Source organism: Mizuhopecten yessoensis, unplaced genomic scaffold (assembly GCF_002113885.1).
Source record: "Mizuhopecten yessoensis strain PY_sf001 unplaced genomic scaffold, ASM211388v2 scaffold7539, whole genome shotgun sequence".
NCBI classification, from domain to species: Eukaryota; Metazoa; Mollusca; class Bivalvia; order Pectinida; family Pectinidae; genus Mizuhopecten; species Mizuhopecten yessoensis.
The window spans coordinates 273,537-288,959 of record NW_018407098.1 but is presented as its reverse complement, the minus strand read 5'-3'; the positions used below and the strand labels follow the sequence as shown (position 1 = coordinate 288,959).

The following is a 15,423-nucleotide window of genomic DNA, read 5'->3' as shown; positions in this document are numbered from 1 at the left end:
TTATTGCATTGTTTCGAAAATACCATATAATGAAATTATAGAAATTTGAGTTGCAATGTTTTCTATTATATTTTTGGCCATTCTTGATGTGTTCATATAACGTAATGGATGAAAATGTCCATGTCATTCGCTTATTAACAGGTGCAGGAATAGACATTCCAAAAATAACTTGATTAAAACGTCTTTAAATAGTAACATCATGGATCTTTAAAATGTTTGTGTTAACGTAGTCGAAACTTAAAGCGTCGAGATGATGCACGCACCGGTGTCGCCTGCATATATTACAACTCGGCTAAGATCGTGAATCACCGGAGATACTATAAATAGTTCACGTTTAATCGTTCCTATATAAGAGGCGACAGCCATATTTTCTATAGGTATTAAACTGGGAGAGGTCGGCCCATAATAAGGCCGTGATACTTGACATCAGGATTGGACGTTGAATAACCATTGTGTACAACAGAATATGCAGGCCATCAAATGTGTTGTAGTGGGAGACGGGTGAGTTAAAATGGACTATAAATCTAACTAAACGGTGTAACTTTTTCTCTTCCGTCTGTCATGAGCTAAAAAATGCACTGGCCTCAAAAATGCTCTGGACTAACTCAAAACGATTTAGTATGTATAACTCATATTAGGCCTAACACTGATTAAGCTGAAACATTTCATATGATTTGAAGTAAGTATCATAGTTCCGCATTTGAATATGGGATAAAGGATATTTGAGACAAATTGGACTGATTTTGTTCCAGTGTGAACTTTGCCAAGTTTATGGACAATAGTCACTCTTAGTAATCACTTCCTGTCACTTGTGTGTGGCTTAGGACTGAGTAAGTCTAATGACACGAGCATCTTTTCTGTGTCTTAGCATTGACCAGAGTGAGACTACAGTGATGTGGGGATTCCAGCATCAAGGAAGTAGTTGTTTATAGTTGAGGATTGATAATGGGGTCAATAGATGACTAAGTCAGAATCAAAAGCCCTCCCCAGTGGTGCATGTCTATTACTCATGTATTTAACACATGTGTTCTGTTCACACAAGTGTGATGAGCTATAGTTTCCACACTTGACCAGTACATAGTTAATATAATGCCATTCAGAGATACATTAGATTTGTGTGTTGCTAAAATTCTAGAGCTCTTCCAGTTGAATATTTATAGAAATGTTTCATGGTTTAACTTTTCCACAGCAATTGTTTTGATAATGATATATTGTGCTATAAATACTTCAATGCTTTTGTGTGTTGTATGCTTTGGTGAAACGTTCCAATTTAAAAAAAATCTTATCCAAGCATTTGGTGACCGCTACATGTATTACTTATTAAATAAGAAATCAGGCTATGATGAATATAAACTATTGTAACAGGAATGAGAATAGAGTGCTTCCACTGGGGGTCAAACCGGCCATCCCCAGGTTCCTAGTCGGATGCTTTACCACTAAGCCAAAGGAAAATTCCCTCTAGCTCGAAGCTAGAATTCCGAAGGTGACCGTAATCCTATGTATGTAATTAAAATCTGCTACACTACTCCCCCTTTTTAGATGTGTTCGCCCTCGAACATCACAACCCATGTTCTAACTCCCTGTCACCACAGGGAGGGCCACGGACACCACTTGTAATAGGAAAGATAATAGTGTGCTTCCACCTAGGATCGAACCTGCGATCCCCAGGTTCCTAGTCGGAAGCTCTACCACTGAGCTAAAGAGAAATTCCCTCTAGGTCAAAGCTAGAAGGCGACCTTAATACAATTTAAATCTGCCACACTGTTATTTATAATCAACAGGGTATATGTTAGAGGTATTGACTTCAGGAATTCCAATATCATTCCTTTTGTTTATCATAGGTAATAATTAATGCATAGGAAATTATTATCAATAACACAATAATGTAGGGGCTATTTTTTCATAAGTTTAAAGTATATGTACATTTGATAAAATTGAAGATGTTTCAAATTTTGTATATTTTAACATATACTGTGAATGTGAATTATTCATCACAGTAAAAAGGGGTGAAATTATCATAACAGTGATTATGAATTTATTATTATATATTCAGTTTGTAGATATTCTTTAATATAAATCAGGTTTATGACCAATTATAAATTTTTTATGTTTCAGAGCTGTTGGTAAAACATGTCTCCTGATCAGTTACACAACAAATGCCTTCCCGGGAGAGTACATCCCCACAGTGTAAGTATTCCACACTTGATCCCAGTTCATATAATATCCTCCCAGGAGAGTTCATCCCCACAGTGAAAGTATTCCACACTTGATCCCAGTTCATATAATCTTCTCCCGGGAGAGTACATCCCCACAGTGTAAGTATTCCACACTAAATCCAAGTTCATCCCCACAGTGAAAGTATTCAACACTAAATCCCAGTTCATATAATATCCTCCCAGGAGAGTTCATCCCCACAGTGAAAGTATTCCACACTTGATCCCAGTTCATATTATATCCTCCCAGGAGAGTACATCCCCACAGTGTAAGTATTCCACACTTGATCCCAGTTCATATAATATCCTCCCAGGAGAGTTCATCCCCACAGTGAAAGTATTCCACACTTGATCCCAGTTCATATAATATCCTCCCGTTAAGTACATCCCCACAGTGAAAGTATTCCACACTTAATCCAAGTTCATAGAATATCCTCCCGGGAGAGAACATCCCCACAGTGAAAGTATTCCACACTTAATCCAAGTTCATAGAATATCCTCCCGGGAGAGAACATCCCCACAGTGAAAGTATTCCACACTTAATCCAAGCTCATATAATATCCTCCCGGGAGAGTACATCCCCACAGTGAAAGTATTCCGCACTAAATGATTAATCCCAGTTCATATAATATCCTCCCAGGAGAGTTCATCCCCACAGTGAAAGTATTCCACACTTGATCCCAGTTCATATAATCTTCTCCCGGGAGAGTACATCCCCACAGTGTAAGTATTCCTCACTTCATCCCCGTTCATATAATATCCTCCCGGGAGAGTACATCCCCACAGTGAAAGTATTCCTCACTAAATGATTAATCCCAGTTCATATAATATACTCCCAGGAGAGTACATCCCCACAGTGAAAGTATTCCATACTTAATCCCAGTTCATAGAATATCCTCCCGGGAGAGGACATCCCCACAGTGAAAGTATTCCACACTTGATCCCAGTTCATATAATATCCTCCCAGGAGAGTTCATCCCCACAGTGAAAGTATTCCACACTTGATCCCAGTTCATATTATATCCTCCCAGGAGAGTACATCCCCACAGTGTAAGTATTCCACACTTGATCCCAGTTCATATAATATCCTCCCAGGAGAGAACATGCCCACAGTGTAAGTATTCCACACTAAATCCCAGTTCATAGAATATCCTCCCAGGAGAGTACATCCCCACAGTGTAAGTATTCCACACTAAATCCCAGTTCATAGAATATCCTCCCAGGAGAGTACATCCCCACAGTGAAAGTATTCCATACTTAATCCAGTTCATATAATATCCTCCCGGGAGAGTACATCCCCACAGTGAAAGTATTCCTCACTAAATGATTAATCCCAGTTCATATAATATCCTCCCAGGAGAGTACATCCCCACAGTGAAAGTATTCCACACTAAATCCTAGTTCATGTAATATCCTCCCAGGAGAGTACATCCCCACAGTGTAAGTATTCCATACTAAATCCCAGTTCATGTAATATCCTCACAGGAGAGTACATCCCCACAGTGGAAGTATTCCATACTAAATCCCAGTTCATGTAATATCCTCCCAGGAGAGTACATCCCCACAGTGAAAGTATTCCACACTAAATCCCAGTTCATGTAATATCCTCCCAGGAGAGTACATCCCCATAGTGTAAGTATTCCATACTAAATCCCAGTTCATGTAATATCCTCCCAGGAGAGTACATCCCCACAGTGAAAGAATTCCACACTAAATCCTAGTTCATGTAATATCCTCACAAGAGAGTACATCCCCACAGTGTAAGTATTCCACACTAAATCCTAGTTCATCCCCACAGTGAAAGTATTCAACACTAAATCCCAGTTCATAGAATATCCTCCCAGGAGAACATCCCCACAGTGAAAGTATTCCACACTTAATCCCAGTTCATATAATATCCTCCCAGGAGAGTACATCCCCACAGTGTAAGTATTCCACACTAAATCGTAGTTCATCCCCACAGTGAAAGTATTCAACACTAAATCCCAGTTCATAGAATATTCTCCCAGGAGAACATCCCCACAGTGAAAGTATTCCACACTAAATCCTAGTTCATGTAATATCCTCACAATAGAGTACATCCCCACAGTGAAAGGATTGCACACTAAATCCCAGTTCATATAATATCCTCCCAGGAGAGTACATCCCCACAGTGAAAGTATTCCACACTTTATCCCAGTTCATATAATATCCTCCTGGGAGAGTACATCCCCACAGTGAAAGTATTCCATACTTAATCCCAGTTCATATAATATCCTCCCGGGAGAGTACATCCCCACAGTGAAAGTATTCCACACTAAATCCTAGTTCATCCCCACAGTGAAAGTATTCAACACTAAATCCCAGTTCACAGAATATCCTCCCAGGAGAACATCCCCACAGTGAAAGTATTCCATAATTAATCCCAGTTCATATAATATCCTCCCGGCAGAGTACATCCCCACAGTGTAAGTATTCCACACTAAATCCTAGTTCATCCCCACAGTGAAAGTATTCAACACTAAATCCCAGTTCATAGAATATCCTCCCAGGAGAGTACATCCCCACATGTCCTTTAGATGTTGTCCAGACACTGGAATATAATGTTTACATGATGTAGATAATGTCTATTACTTCAAATAGTTCAACCTATTTGTCTGTGCTGGTTTATGATAATTATGATAGTTGAAATTATTTTTTATTTAATTGGAGAGCAATCTTTAAAGTCATGATCATGATTTATAAAACAGCTTATTAATAAAACTCTTTGATGCCTTTAAATTGAACAAAATTAATACAAGAATGTAAAGCTTAATATATAGTATGTATCTATATTTGTTTGTCATCAGTAGCCATGCTTAAACAACTCCATCACAAATACTAACTTCATCAAAGACATGTCTCCTACATAATCAGAAACTATTTCATCAAAAACACACATTCCTGAATATATGGCTGTCTGGTACGTACACATGTACAATGTATTGTGTTTCACAGCAATATAATATACAATAACAATATAAAACATTTGATATAGCACCCTATATCTAGCTAACATAAGCCATTCTAAAGCACAGTACATAGATATACAATTAATACAACTAGCATACATATATACATTAATCAATACAATTTTTGAGGAATTCACACAGGAGCTGCCTTATCAGGCGCTAACTACTAGTCCTATGCCACCTGGCTTATATCTCCCTGTATGTGTGTGCTGGAGATGTATTGTGTTCTGTTTGTAGTGGGACCATGCTTCCAAAGGTATCATTAATATTTGCAATATAATTTCACTGTGAAGTCGAGAGTTAGAGCTCTTTTCAAGAAAACACATACAATTATTGGAAATCAAAGTGTGAAATGTTTTCAGTATGAGTAGAAGCAACTATTAATTAAAAACTTGATATTGCATTATTGTGACACTGGGTTCGGTTCCTGTCTGTCCTGGCCACAGTGATAAATATATTCCATACTAGGATATTTATGTACAAGTTAGTCATATTTCAGAGAGATGGTTGTTAGTAGAACACTATATATTTTTGCCTTGTACTTTACCCCATTACCTGGATACTAATCACTACCTGATTTCAGTACAGATTCAGTGAACCATGAGTTATGATGGTTGTTGGGCTCGTTATTTAATGGAATAAGTCAGGTGTTATGTAAACTTCCTGGACGTTTCACTGAACAATACAGGGTCACATATATATACTTGTGCCAGTTTACCAGAGATGTGAGGTTTCCAACATGTGTTATATTTATACATTATACTGTGCCAGTAATGCTTACTGTATTGTTGTGTGTATTCTGGTTCAAATTATATTTAATATTTTTGTGAAGATGAAGTAACCGGTGTCAAATATAACACACTGTAGTCAATGTATACAGATTTCATATTCAAAGCAATTCAGTTTTAGTTCTATTTGTACATAAATGTATCAAATATGAAGGGAAACTGATTAACATTATTGTTCTGTATTAATTGTGAAGTGTTCTTATAGGAACCATTTTCGTTTGTTGGACTATACATATAAAACCCATGCATATCTTGAAACATATATACATATATGTACATGATATTGTATACTAGATAAATTGGACCTGAAATTTACTTCCTGTTTTTATCAGTTTGTGTCGCACATCCGAGATGATTGTAGCAATGATGAGCTCTGATTGCGATTAAGTTAAAATACTATGCAAGAAGCTCTGATTGCGATTAAGTTAAAATACTACAAGTAGGACCAACAGATTTAATTTACTGCTTTCTAGATTGAGTGTGCCTATATATCTAGCTACTACCTATAGGACTATGTAGGACAAACAGCTGGACTGCTTTCTAGATTGAGGGACTATGTATCATGGTAGGACCAACAGATTTACTGCTTTCTAGATTGAGTGTGCCTATATAGCTACTACCTATAGGACTATGTAGGACCAACTGATTTACTGCTTTCTAGATTGAGTGTGCCTATAAAGCTACTACCTATAGGACTATGTAGGACCAACAGCTTTAATTTACTGCTTTCTAGATTGAATGCCTATATAGCTACTACCTATAAGACTATGAAGGACCAACAGATTTACTGTTTTCTAGATTGAGTGCCTATATAGCTACCACCTATAGGACTATGGGGAACAACAGATTAACTGTTTTCTAGATTGAGTGCCTATATAGCTACTACCTATAGGACTATGTAGGACCAACAGATTTACTGTTTTCTAGATTGAGTGCCTATATAGCTACTACCTATAAGACTATGAAGGACAAACAGATTTACTGTTTTCTAGATTGAGTGCCTATATAGCTACTACCTATAGGACTATGTAGGACCAACAGATTTATTGTTTTCTAGATTGAGTGCCTATATAGCTACTACCTATAGGACTAAGTAGGACCAACAGATTTACTGTTTTCTAGATGGAGTGCCTATATAGCTACCCCCTATAGGACTATGGGGAACAACAGATTTACTGTTTTCTAGATTGAGTATGCCTATATAGCTACTACCTATAGGACAATGTAGGACCAACAGATTTACTGTTTTCTAGATTGAGTGTCTATAAAGCTACTACCTATAGGACTATGTAGGACCAACAGATTTACTGTTTTCTAGATGGAGTGCCTATATAGCTACCACCTATAGGACTATGGGGAACAACAGATTTACTGTTTTCTAGATTGAGTGCCTATAAAGCTACTACCTATAGGACTATGTAGGACCAACAGATTTGCTGCTTTCTTGATTGAGTGTGCCTATATAGCTAGACTACCTATAGAACTATGTAGGACCAACAGATTTACTGTTTTCTAGATTGAGTGTGCTCTACTGTAACATGACCATATATGTGGTCCAATATTGATTGTGCTTTTTCTGAAAGCTTAAGTTTGACAATTCCAATTGTAATGTGCTCATTCTGAAGACTTAGCTGTATGATAATAGTATTACTAAATACGACTATACAATCCATGACTTAGCTGTATGATAATAATATTACTAAATACGACTATACAGTCCTTGACTTAGCTGTATGATAATAGTATTACGACTATACAATCCATCAGGAAGTTTATCTATTGATATACGTATTAACAAGTACACAAAGATTGAAGTATTTACACAAAGACATGTTGTAGATAATAATCTGTTCAAGTCTTCATGGTACACATGACTTGTGGTAATAATGGGTTTTTTGGGGGGTTTTATGTATATATATCGTAATTATACATAACTTTATTTAGATGTACTACTGAAATAACTAGTACATGTATATATGTATACGTACTACAGTGCATATGTAGAAACAAAGACATATGTATATTTTTTTGATAAAAATGTATTCACTAATATGTTGACATTAAATAAAATGAATCAAATAAATGTGACTGGTCATCTATTTATGATTTTAATCAATCTAAATAGTTAGAATATTCTAACTGGACGGAGATTTGAAATTGCTTATTTGAGTGAATGTGTGTCAAAATGTAATGCAGTGTGCACATTGTAGTATGAATTGTAAAAAAAAGACCTATTGACACAATCTACCTACATGTACATTGTTTCCAGCCTTTCACCTCTGTCAATGCTCTCCAGGGGGTCAATGCTTTATTTGGGGAAATACTCATTTTGACAGGACAACAACACAATGTAGAAAATGATGATGTCATACTTACAATGCATAATGAAATAATGTACCCACAAACAATGATCGATTATGTCAAAATAAACAAAAAGCTGTAACACACCTGTCCATACCCTCAATGACAAGGTCACAGTAACATACAGATCAAACCTCTGATCAACACCATGTTTGTCCGGACCATACTCAACTGTTAAATTTTATTGATAAAATTTCAGAGATATAACAGCTGGTATATAAATTACAAGTCATATAACTTTAGCATCAAGGTCATAGCAACAAATCAAAGATTAATTCTCTGATAGACTCGACTAATTAAAGAAACCTATAATAATATCCCAAATACTGGTTATTGTGATAATATCATTGTCAACAATGAGATATCACAGTACAAGTTTTAAATATCAGCATTTAAATTTTTTTCATACAATTTTTTTTATCTTATAAAAACTGAAAGAATCTCAAATAAAAAGAAACTTCATACCTGTCCTGTTAACATTTAAAGTTGATTCTATAGTTCATAATGATTTTCTTAATGATCAAACAACCTACCCACTATCATCATAATTCACTGATGCATGAGTGTGAAAATTAGTCCTGGAATCTATTTATAGGTCTTATTGAGAACCTGCAGGGAAGGGGTAGACTGACCGTCTGGACATTTTAGAAAATGTCACAACGATAAACTATCAATTACAAAAAACATTTTAATCTTTATAACTATCTCTATATTAAAAATATACATTCAGTCTTAAATGATTTACTACTTTTAAAATATTTTTTAAACAAAATTCTAAATCTTTTACCAGCCACAGATTACATATTTACCATGCAATTTTTCAACCTCCCTGCAGCATAGCTGCTGCTTTGAAAAAATGGTTCAAAGAACCAGACAAACTAGGAGATAGTTTTCAAAGAAATACATACCAAAACCCCAGAGTGAGAGCATTTTGAAAAAGATGACAGGTTCTTGTAAAATATTGCTGTGTGTAAAATATGTGTGGCATGCATCTGTAAATTATTCAGTGTTTGAATTTGTGTTTATCTTGTTATTTTTGGTAAGAGTTTTTTCACAAGTCTGGTCAGTATATCACATAGACCTAAATATTGGATGAATTATAGCCTGAATATTCATTGATTCATTGATGACACTTGGTTAATGTATTATGAGAAGACAGTGTGGCATATCAGATAATATCAAGGGGACAGATAACTGCAGCGATTGTCTTCATAAATATAAGGATTGATGCTGAAAGTTTCTAGGTATTGAATGTAAATGTTGTGTATCACACAATTCTATGTGAATAATTAAGGTCAAAGGTTCATGAAAACAGATTTACAGTGTATAAAGCTTATTAGGGAGTATATAACCACTACTCTGTTTTGAAAGTACATGTATACTGGTAGTAGTAATGTTTGGTAATATAACTGTACTGCATATTAAATTTTTGTAGCCTTAGTTTATGCATACGACATTAAATGATTTGTTTGATGTTTTGATGAAGCAAATTTGAGTTCATTCAAACTTCTAAGTTACACTATGGGGTATGCATATTTTATAGCGCTATCTTCTGAAACAAGCTTCCAATCAAACTAATACCCACTTGGTTATGTTAGAAACAGCTGAATCTCATACAGCTACACTCAAACACAGCTGCATATAGTGCACAGCAGATCAGCGATAGGCCAGCACATGCCTCGGTCAGTTATACACATCTGTTTAGCCACCTCAGTTTTGACTAGAAACACCTTGGAAAATTACCATACACAGTGCAATAGGGTTTTAAGGTGTACTTTTTAACAGCAGGCCAAAGGTTAATACATGACTGCAAATCAAATGTACCAGTATACAAATTATTCCCTTGCAGATTTATGCAGCTGTTAGATTATTGTTTGTAGGGTAAATGTGTTCAGGTTCTTTTTTATTTGTCAAAACAAAATTAATTATTGAGATTACAATGCTTTTAATACCTTAACATTTCTTATTACTGATAAATCAGGGTACACTTATATGTACATATCTGTCAGCAGTGGTAAACAGAATATCAAACTTCCATGCTAATTAATACCTCTATTCTAGCCATTACACGTGTTGTGTGTTTGTTTGCAGATTTGACAACTATTCTGCCAATGTAATGGTGGATGGTAAACCCATTAACTTGGGACTCTGGGATACAGCAGGACAAGAGGACTACGACCGACTACGGCCATTGTCCTACCCCCAGACAGTAAGTCATAGAACACTTTTTACTATGCATGAATTTAATTACATTTTTAACTTTTTCAATACATTTCTGTATCAGTTATAGTTACTGGGTCAATATACATTGATTACTATAGCCAATGTTTTCCTTAGCATGGTATTTCATTGAGTGCCTACCCTAGTTTTTGTTAAGAAGTGGATGTTTACTACATAAATTCAACTATGATTCATTCCTATCCAACTGTGTTTGATTGTAATTCATATTTGAAATTGTTTACTTGAAATTTAAATCGCATTAAAAATATTGTTCACCTTACTTTTTGCAGGATGTCTTTCTGATCTGTTTCTCCCTTATAAGTCCAGCAAGTTTTGAAAATGTGCGAGCAAAGGTAAGTTAAATCTTATTCACTATTAATGTTTAAATTCGCAACTGTCTAAATATTGTATTTGAAATTGAAATCTTTGACTGTGTTTCATTGACTGTATAAAGTAAACAATATTTCATTAAATGTATGAAGATTGATTGTTTAAGATAGACTGTATGTTATATTCCTGACATGTTGTATCTTAGTGATTTTCCTTGCTATCTCGGATGAAGAAAATTTGTTGTCTTTGATTCATAATTTTGCTAAGGAACAGGTGTAGTTAATGTTCAAACACATAAAAGATACTGTGAAAACATTTTTGATTCCCAGAACAATAATCCATTTCCAAAACCTTAGTCCCTATTTAAGTATCCTGGATGTATAGGGGGGGTTACTCTATGCCAATACCTGGAGGGGAAAGCTGTAAGTCTGTTTTAATTAAAGGTCAGAGGTCATCTTCTGGTAAGAAATGTATCCAACTTTACAAACATGTATTGGCAGACTTATTTCGTTGAAATTTCCCTATTACAGTCAAAGTGTACATTGACAAAATTGGAAAGATACATAATTGACTGACAATATGTCTTATGTTTTAGTGGTACCCAGAAGTCAGTCATCACTGTCCGAACACTCCCATCATCTTGGTTGGAACAAAGCTTGACTTGAGGGAAGATAAGGAGACCATTGAGAAACTGAAAGAGAAAAAGTTGTCGCCAATCACCTACCCTCAGGGCTTGGCCATGGCCAAGGAAATCAGCTCTGTCAAGTACCTCGAATGTTCAGCTCTCACCCAGAAAGGCCTCAAAACAGTGTTTGACGAGGCCATCCGAGCTGTCTTATGTCCAAAGCCGAAGCCGAAAAACAAAAAGAAATGTATACTCCTTTAATTACATAAACATTTATTTCAAAGAATTATAAGGGAGGGATATCAAAACATAAACTGAAAACAAAATGAGTTTGAAGAAGAGTGTGAACCTCCATTGTTTCATACCCTGTTATCAAATAGGATACAAAGTTCAAGGAAAGGAAACCAGAAGATATATTATGGTTACATGGATGAGCAAAATTTGAAAATTATTAATAAATTTGCATCAACAACATGCCTGATGTATAACTGGTTCATCAGCAGCTGTATGGTAAAACCTGTATAAATCCTGTACCAGTTTTATATATAAGATGTAATCACAAGTATGAGACATATAATATGCAGCATTGTATGCAATGAAAGTTAACTTGCCTTGGTAGGAGTTGAAATGTAGGACTTGTATGATGATGAGTGGAGAGCTCTCCGGGATTAACATAACAGCGTTAATTGTCGTACATGTTGTGGATCTGCAAACAATGTTTAAGTGTCCTTCTGTCCTGGCTGTAAGCTCAGCTTTCATATAAGTGTGCTGCTACTCTTTGTTAGATCATAGGTTTGCTCACAATATTTCTTTGAAATCGCTATCTTTTATCAGTGTTCTTTCTGTTTAGCAAACCCATTAACATTTCATTCATAGTTCTGTGTTTTTTTTAAATCTGCTTATTTCATAGATGTAGTTTGTGCTAAGCACATCTTATTCTATGATGTCTTCATCCAGAAAAATGATTTTTATTGGAAGCTTAACAACAGTTTGTATTTTAGTCTGAACTATGTTCCTTTGGTAGCCATAGATACAATCTAAAGATGTATCAATTATAACATGCATGATTAATGACATGATATCAATTTGGAACACATATATCAAAAACAAATCCTAGATTTTTAGAAGCAAAAGTATTGTCTTTTTATGAAATTTATATTGACTGGCATTAATTTTGTATGTGATTAATAAAATTAATTTATGTCTTTTAGCACAGCTTCAGTTGTGCCCTTTTTTATGTAGTGTTTGGGCAGTTGGTGGCCTTTCATACAATATAGATTTGTGTGTTAAAGTTATCCCCCTTACTGTACATCTTTTGTTACTGCCACTTCTCCCTTTAAAGTGATGTTCTAAACCTGCTTAGCATATAACATTTCTGCTTCATTGTTGCAAACACAAACATATTTGAAGAAAGGGGATTTCGACATATATTCATACTTATTTTGATTCCATTTATTCATCTGACTGATGTTTTAGATATATAGATAGACTCTCTACTTGTTATGTTTCACTTTGTAAATAAAATTTTACTTTTTAAATTTAATTTTTGTCCTATAAAATCTCTTGCATCTCTTACATTATATATATGAATAAACTTTTATTAGATTATAAAAGTACATGGCGTGTACCACTATATTTACATTGTGCATGTTAAATTGTGGTGAAGATGTTAGAGAGTGAACAGCATACATATATATGAATGTGGTCAGAATATACTTGTTATTATATTTTCAAATTACTTGTTCATACATTGAAGGTCAACAATGCTCATTTTATCTAAAAAAAATCCACAAAAAACTGATAATCGTCTGATGCATTGTGCGTTTCTTGTCGAGGAAAATGCAAAAAAATACAACAATAATGTAATACACTTTCTGTTTTTGTTATTGCATGTGATATTCAAGTTTAGTTTAAACACACTCACTGTATTTTTGTTTGAGTAATGTTCTTTGGCACAGATATATTATTAATAACATCTACACTTTTGGGTATTTTGAATTACTTTAAATAATATGAATTGTTCTATCGATGGAACACCTATTATATAATCTATATACAGACTTCGGACAAGTACAGCAGTCAAAGTTGTAAAGAGCCACTTGAAATCTTTTGAAAATTCTCAGAAAAAAAAAATGCTTTGCAAGCATTCTGATTTTTTCTGTACAGGTGTATGAAATGATAGATACATGGGAAGGTTTCCATGAAGTGAGTTGGCATTAGTTAACAGCTGCTGTGTAAGACCCATTTCAGTTGTTTCATGTGTGCTGTTCAGCCATTGTTTTATTAAAGTGCTTGGTTTTACACTAGCTATATACCGCACTAAAGGTGTATAATGTGTTTGTATAGTTTGTACTAGTGTATATGTGATTATAATACTATATAGCTTTATAAGGTTTAATTAAAAGCAAGCCATGTATTGTCTTCTTTTTCGTCCTGGAGATGAGTTTTCTTTTCATCGTTTCTGTTCCCAAGGTATACATTTCTCCAGCTGTTCTTCCAATCTTTCTCGTGACTGTGTGTAGTGGTATTCAAACCTATGTGTCTCGTACAAAATCTTGTTAAGATTGTCAGTATAAAAATGAATTTTGGTGGCAGTTTCAGGTATCAGAACCTGACATCAGTTGTACTTATGAATGACAAACTGGTTTTCTATCTTATGCTCAATGTGCGTTACTAGAATATTCAGGTGTTTTAAAGTAAATGATATACTTTAGTTCTGTATTATAGCATAAAGAGGGGCAACCTGTCCACCCATAACGCTAACCAAGGAGGGCGACAGAAATAATTGTAAACCTCTAATGATGATGTTAATGGAATATATTGGGACATATGTACTGGTACTGATATACAGAGAAGTTGTAACTAATCCTAATCAATGTTCTGTATCACATCAAGGTCTGCTACGTTTACAAGGGCTACTTCCTAGACTTGTTGCTGGAACAGTGACAGATTTTGATCATATATAGTTGGTATAGAGATTCCTAATCCATCTCTATGTTAATAAAATCTTAGCCTAACAAAGTATTAATTTAATAAGAGCTACATCAGTGTTTTAGTTGTACATTTTATTGGTGCTTGTATATGTTTATGGTAAGAGATTTGCCTCAACTCTGCAGATGTTGCAGTCTTGACAAATCCAACACCCTGACAGTATAACTGCTGCGTAGAATTACTTCGATACCAACAAGTCGTTATCAGCAACACTGTATTGAATCATTTGTAGTGGCATTATTGTAACTTACTAACAAGTCAGCAGCAATTTTTATGTTTACCGTATACCGTGAAATGTTCACCGTAGTTTAACTTTCCATTTTGTCTCCCCCTGTAGACGGGGTTAATTTATCCTGACAGCAAAAATTAGTCAACAACATAGGTACTTATTTCACGTGATGAGTGACATTAACTTTAGGCAAACTTACAAATTAATCTGTGAAAGGTGAAAGTTTAATGAGGCAAAAGTTTCCCAATATACAAAGATTGATAATTTATAGTGACAAATTTTAGCTGAACATATGGCACTGTATTAAATAAATTGAGATTTATGCTTTATTTCTTACAAATGATATAATTTTACACCTTTTGCAGCTGTTCTGATGACTAGTAAGACGCTGTGTTTTCTGTTTTCCTTTTGATAACGTTTTTGTTGGAAACACTTTGGCGATACGGTAGTAGGTTATGGTTAAGCTAGCATACATTAAGTGATTGTCTTTTCCATGGAATGCAGTGTTAGCACTATGCCAGACATATAAGTATTGCTTTCAACAATCATTGGGGAGATTGTGTAGATAAATAATATCACGTGTAACATACAAATGTTAAAATTTCAGCTCTTTATGTAATAAAATGATAATACTTGCTAAAATTGTAGTTTGATTTTTTTTTCTTCTTAGCTTAAA

General features: G+C 34.9%; 1 protein-coding gene across 1 annotated transcript; it reads left to right on the top strand.

The window, feature by feature from the left end:
• The first annotated feature begins 300 nt into the window (after nt 1–300).
• LOC110453883 (ras-related C3 botulinum toxin substrate 1) lies at nt 301–15,389 on the top strand. The gene is made up of 5 exons (XM_021503086.1): nt 301–501; nt 2,116–2,187; nt 10,444–10,561; nt 10,863–10,925; nt 11,498–15,389. The coding sequence occupies exons 1-5, from the start codon at nt 467–469 to the stop codon at nt 11,786–11,788; spliced, it is 579 nt and encodes a 192-aa protein (XP_021358761.1). The 5' UTR covers nt 301–466; the 3' UTR covers nt 11,789–15,389.
• The last annotated feature ends 34 nt before the right edge of the window (nt 15,390–15,423 follow it).

Coding starts and splice junctions, on each gene's coding strand:
- LOC110453883 (XM_021503086.1), top strand. CDS start 467: ATGCAGGCCATCAAATGTGTTGTAGTGGGAGACGG. Junction 502..2,115: donor TGTGTTGTAGTGGGAGACGG/GTGAGTTAAAAT, acceptor TTTATGTTTCAG/AGCTGTTGGTAAAACATGTC. Junction 2,188..10,443: donor GGAGAGTACATCCCCACAGT/GTAAGTATTCCA, acceptor GTTTGTTTGCAG/ATTTGACAACTATTCTGCCA.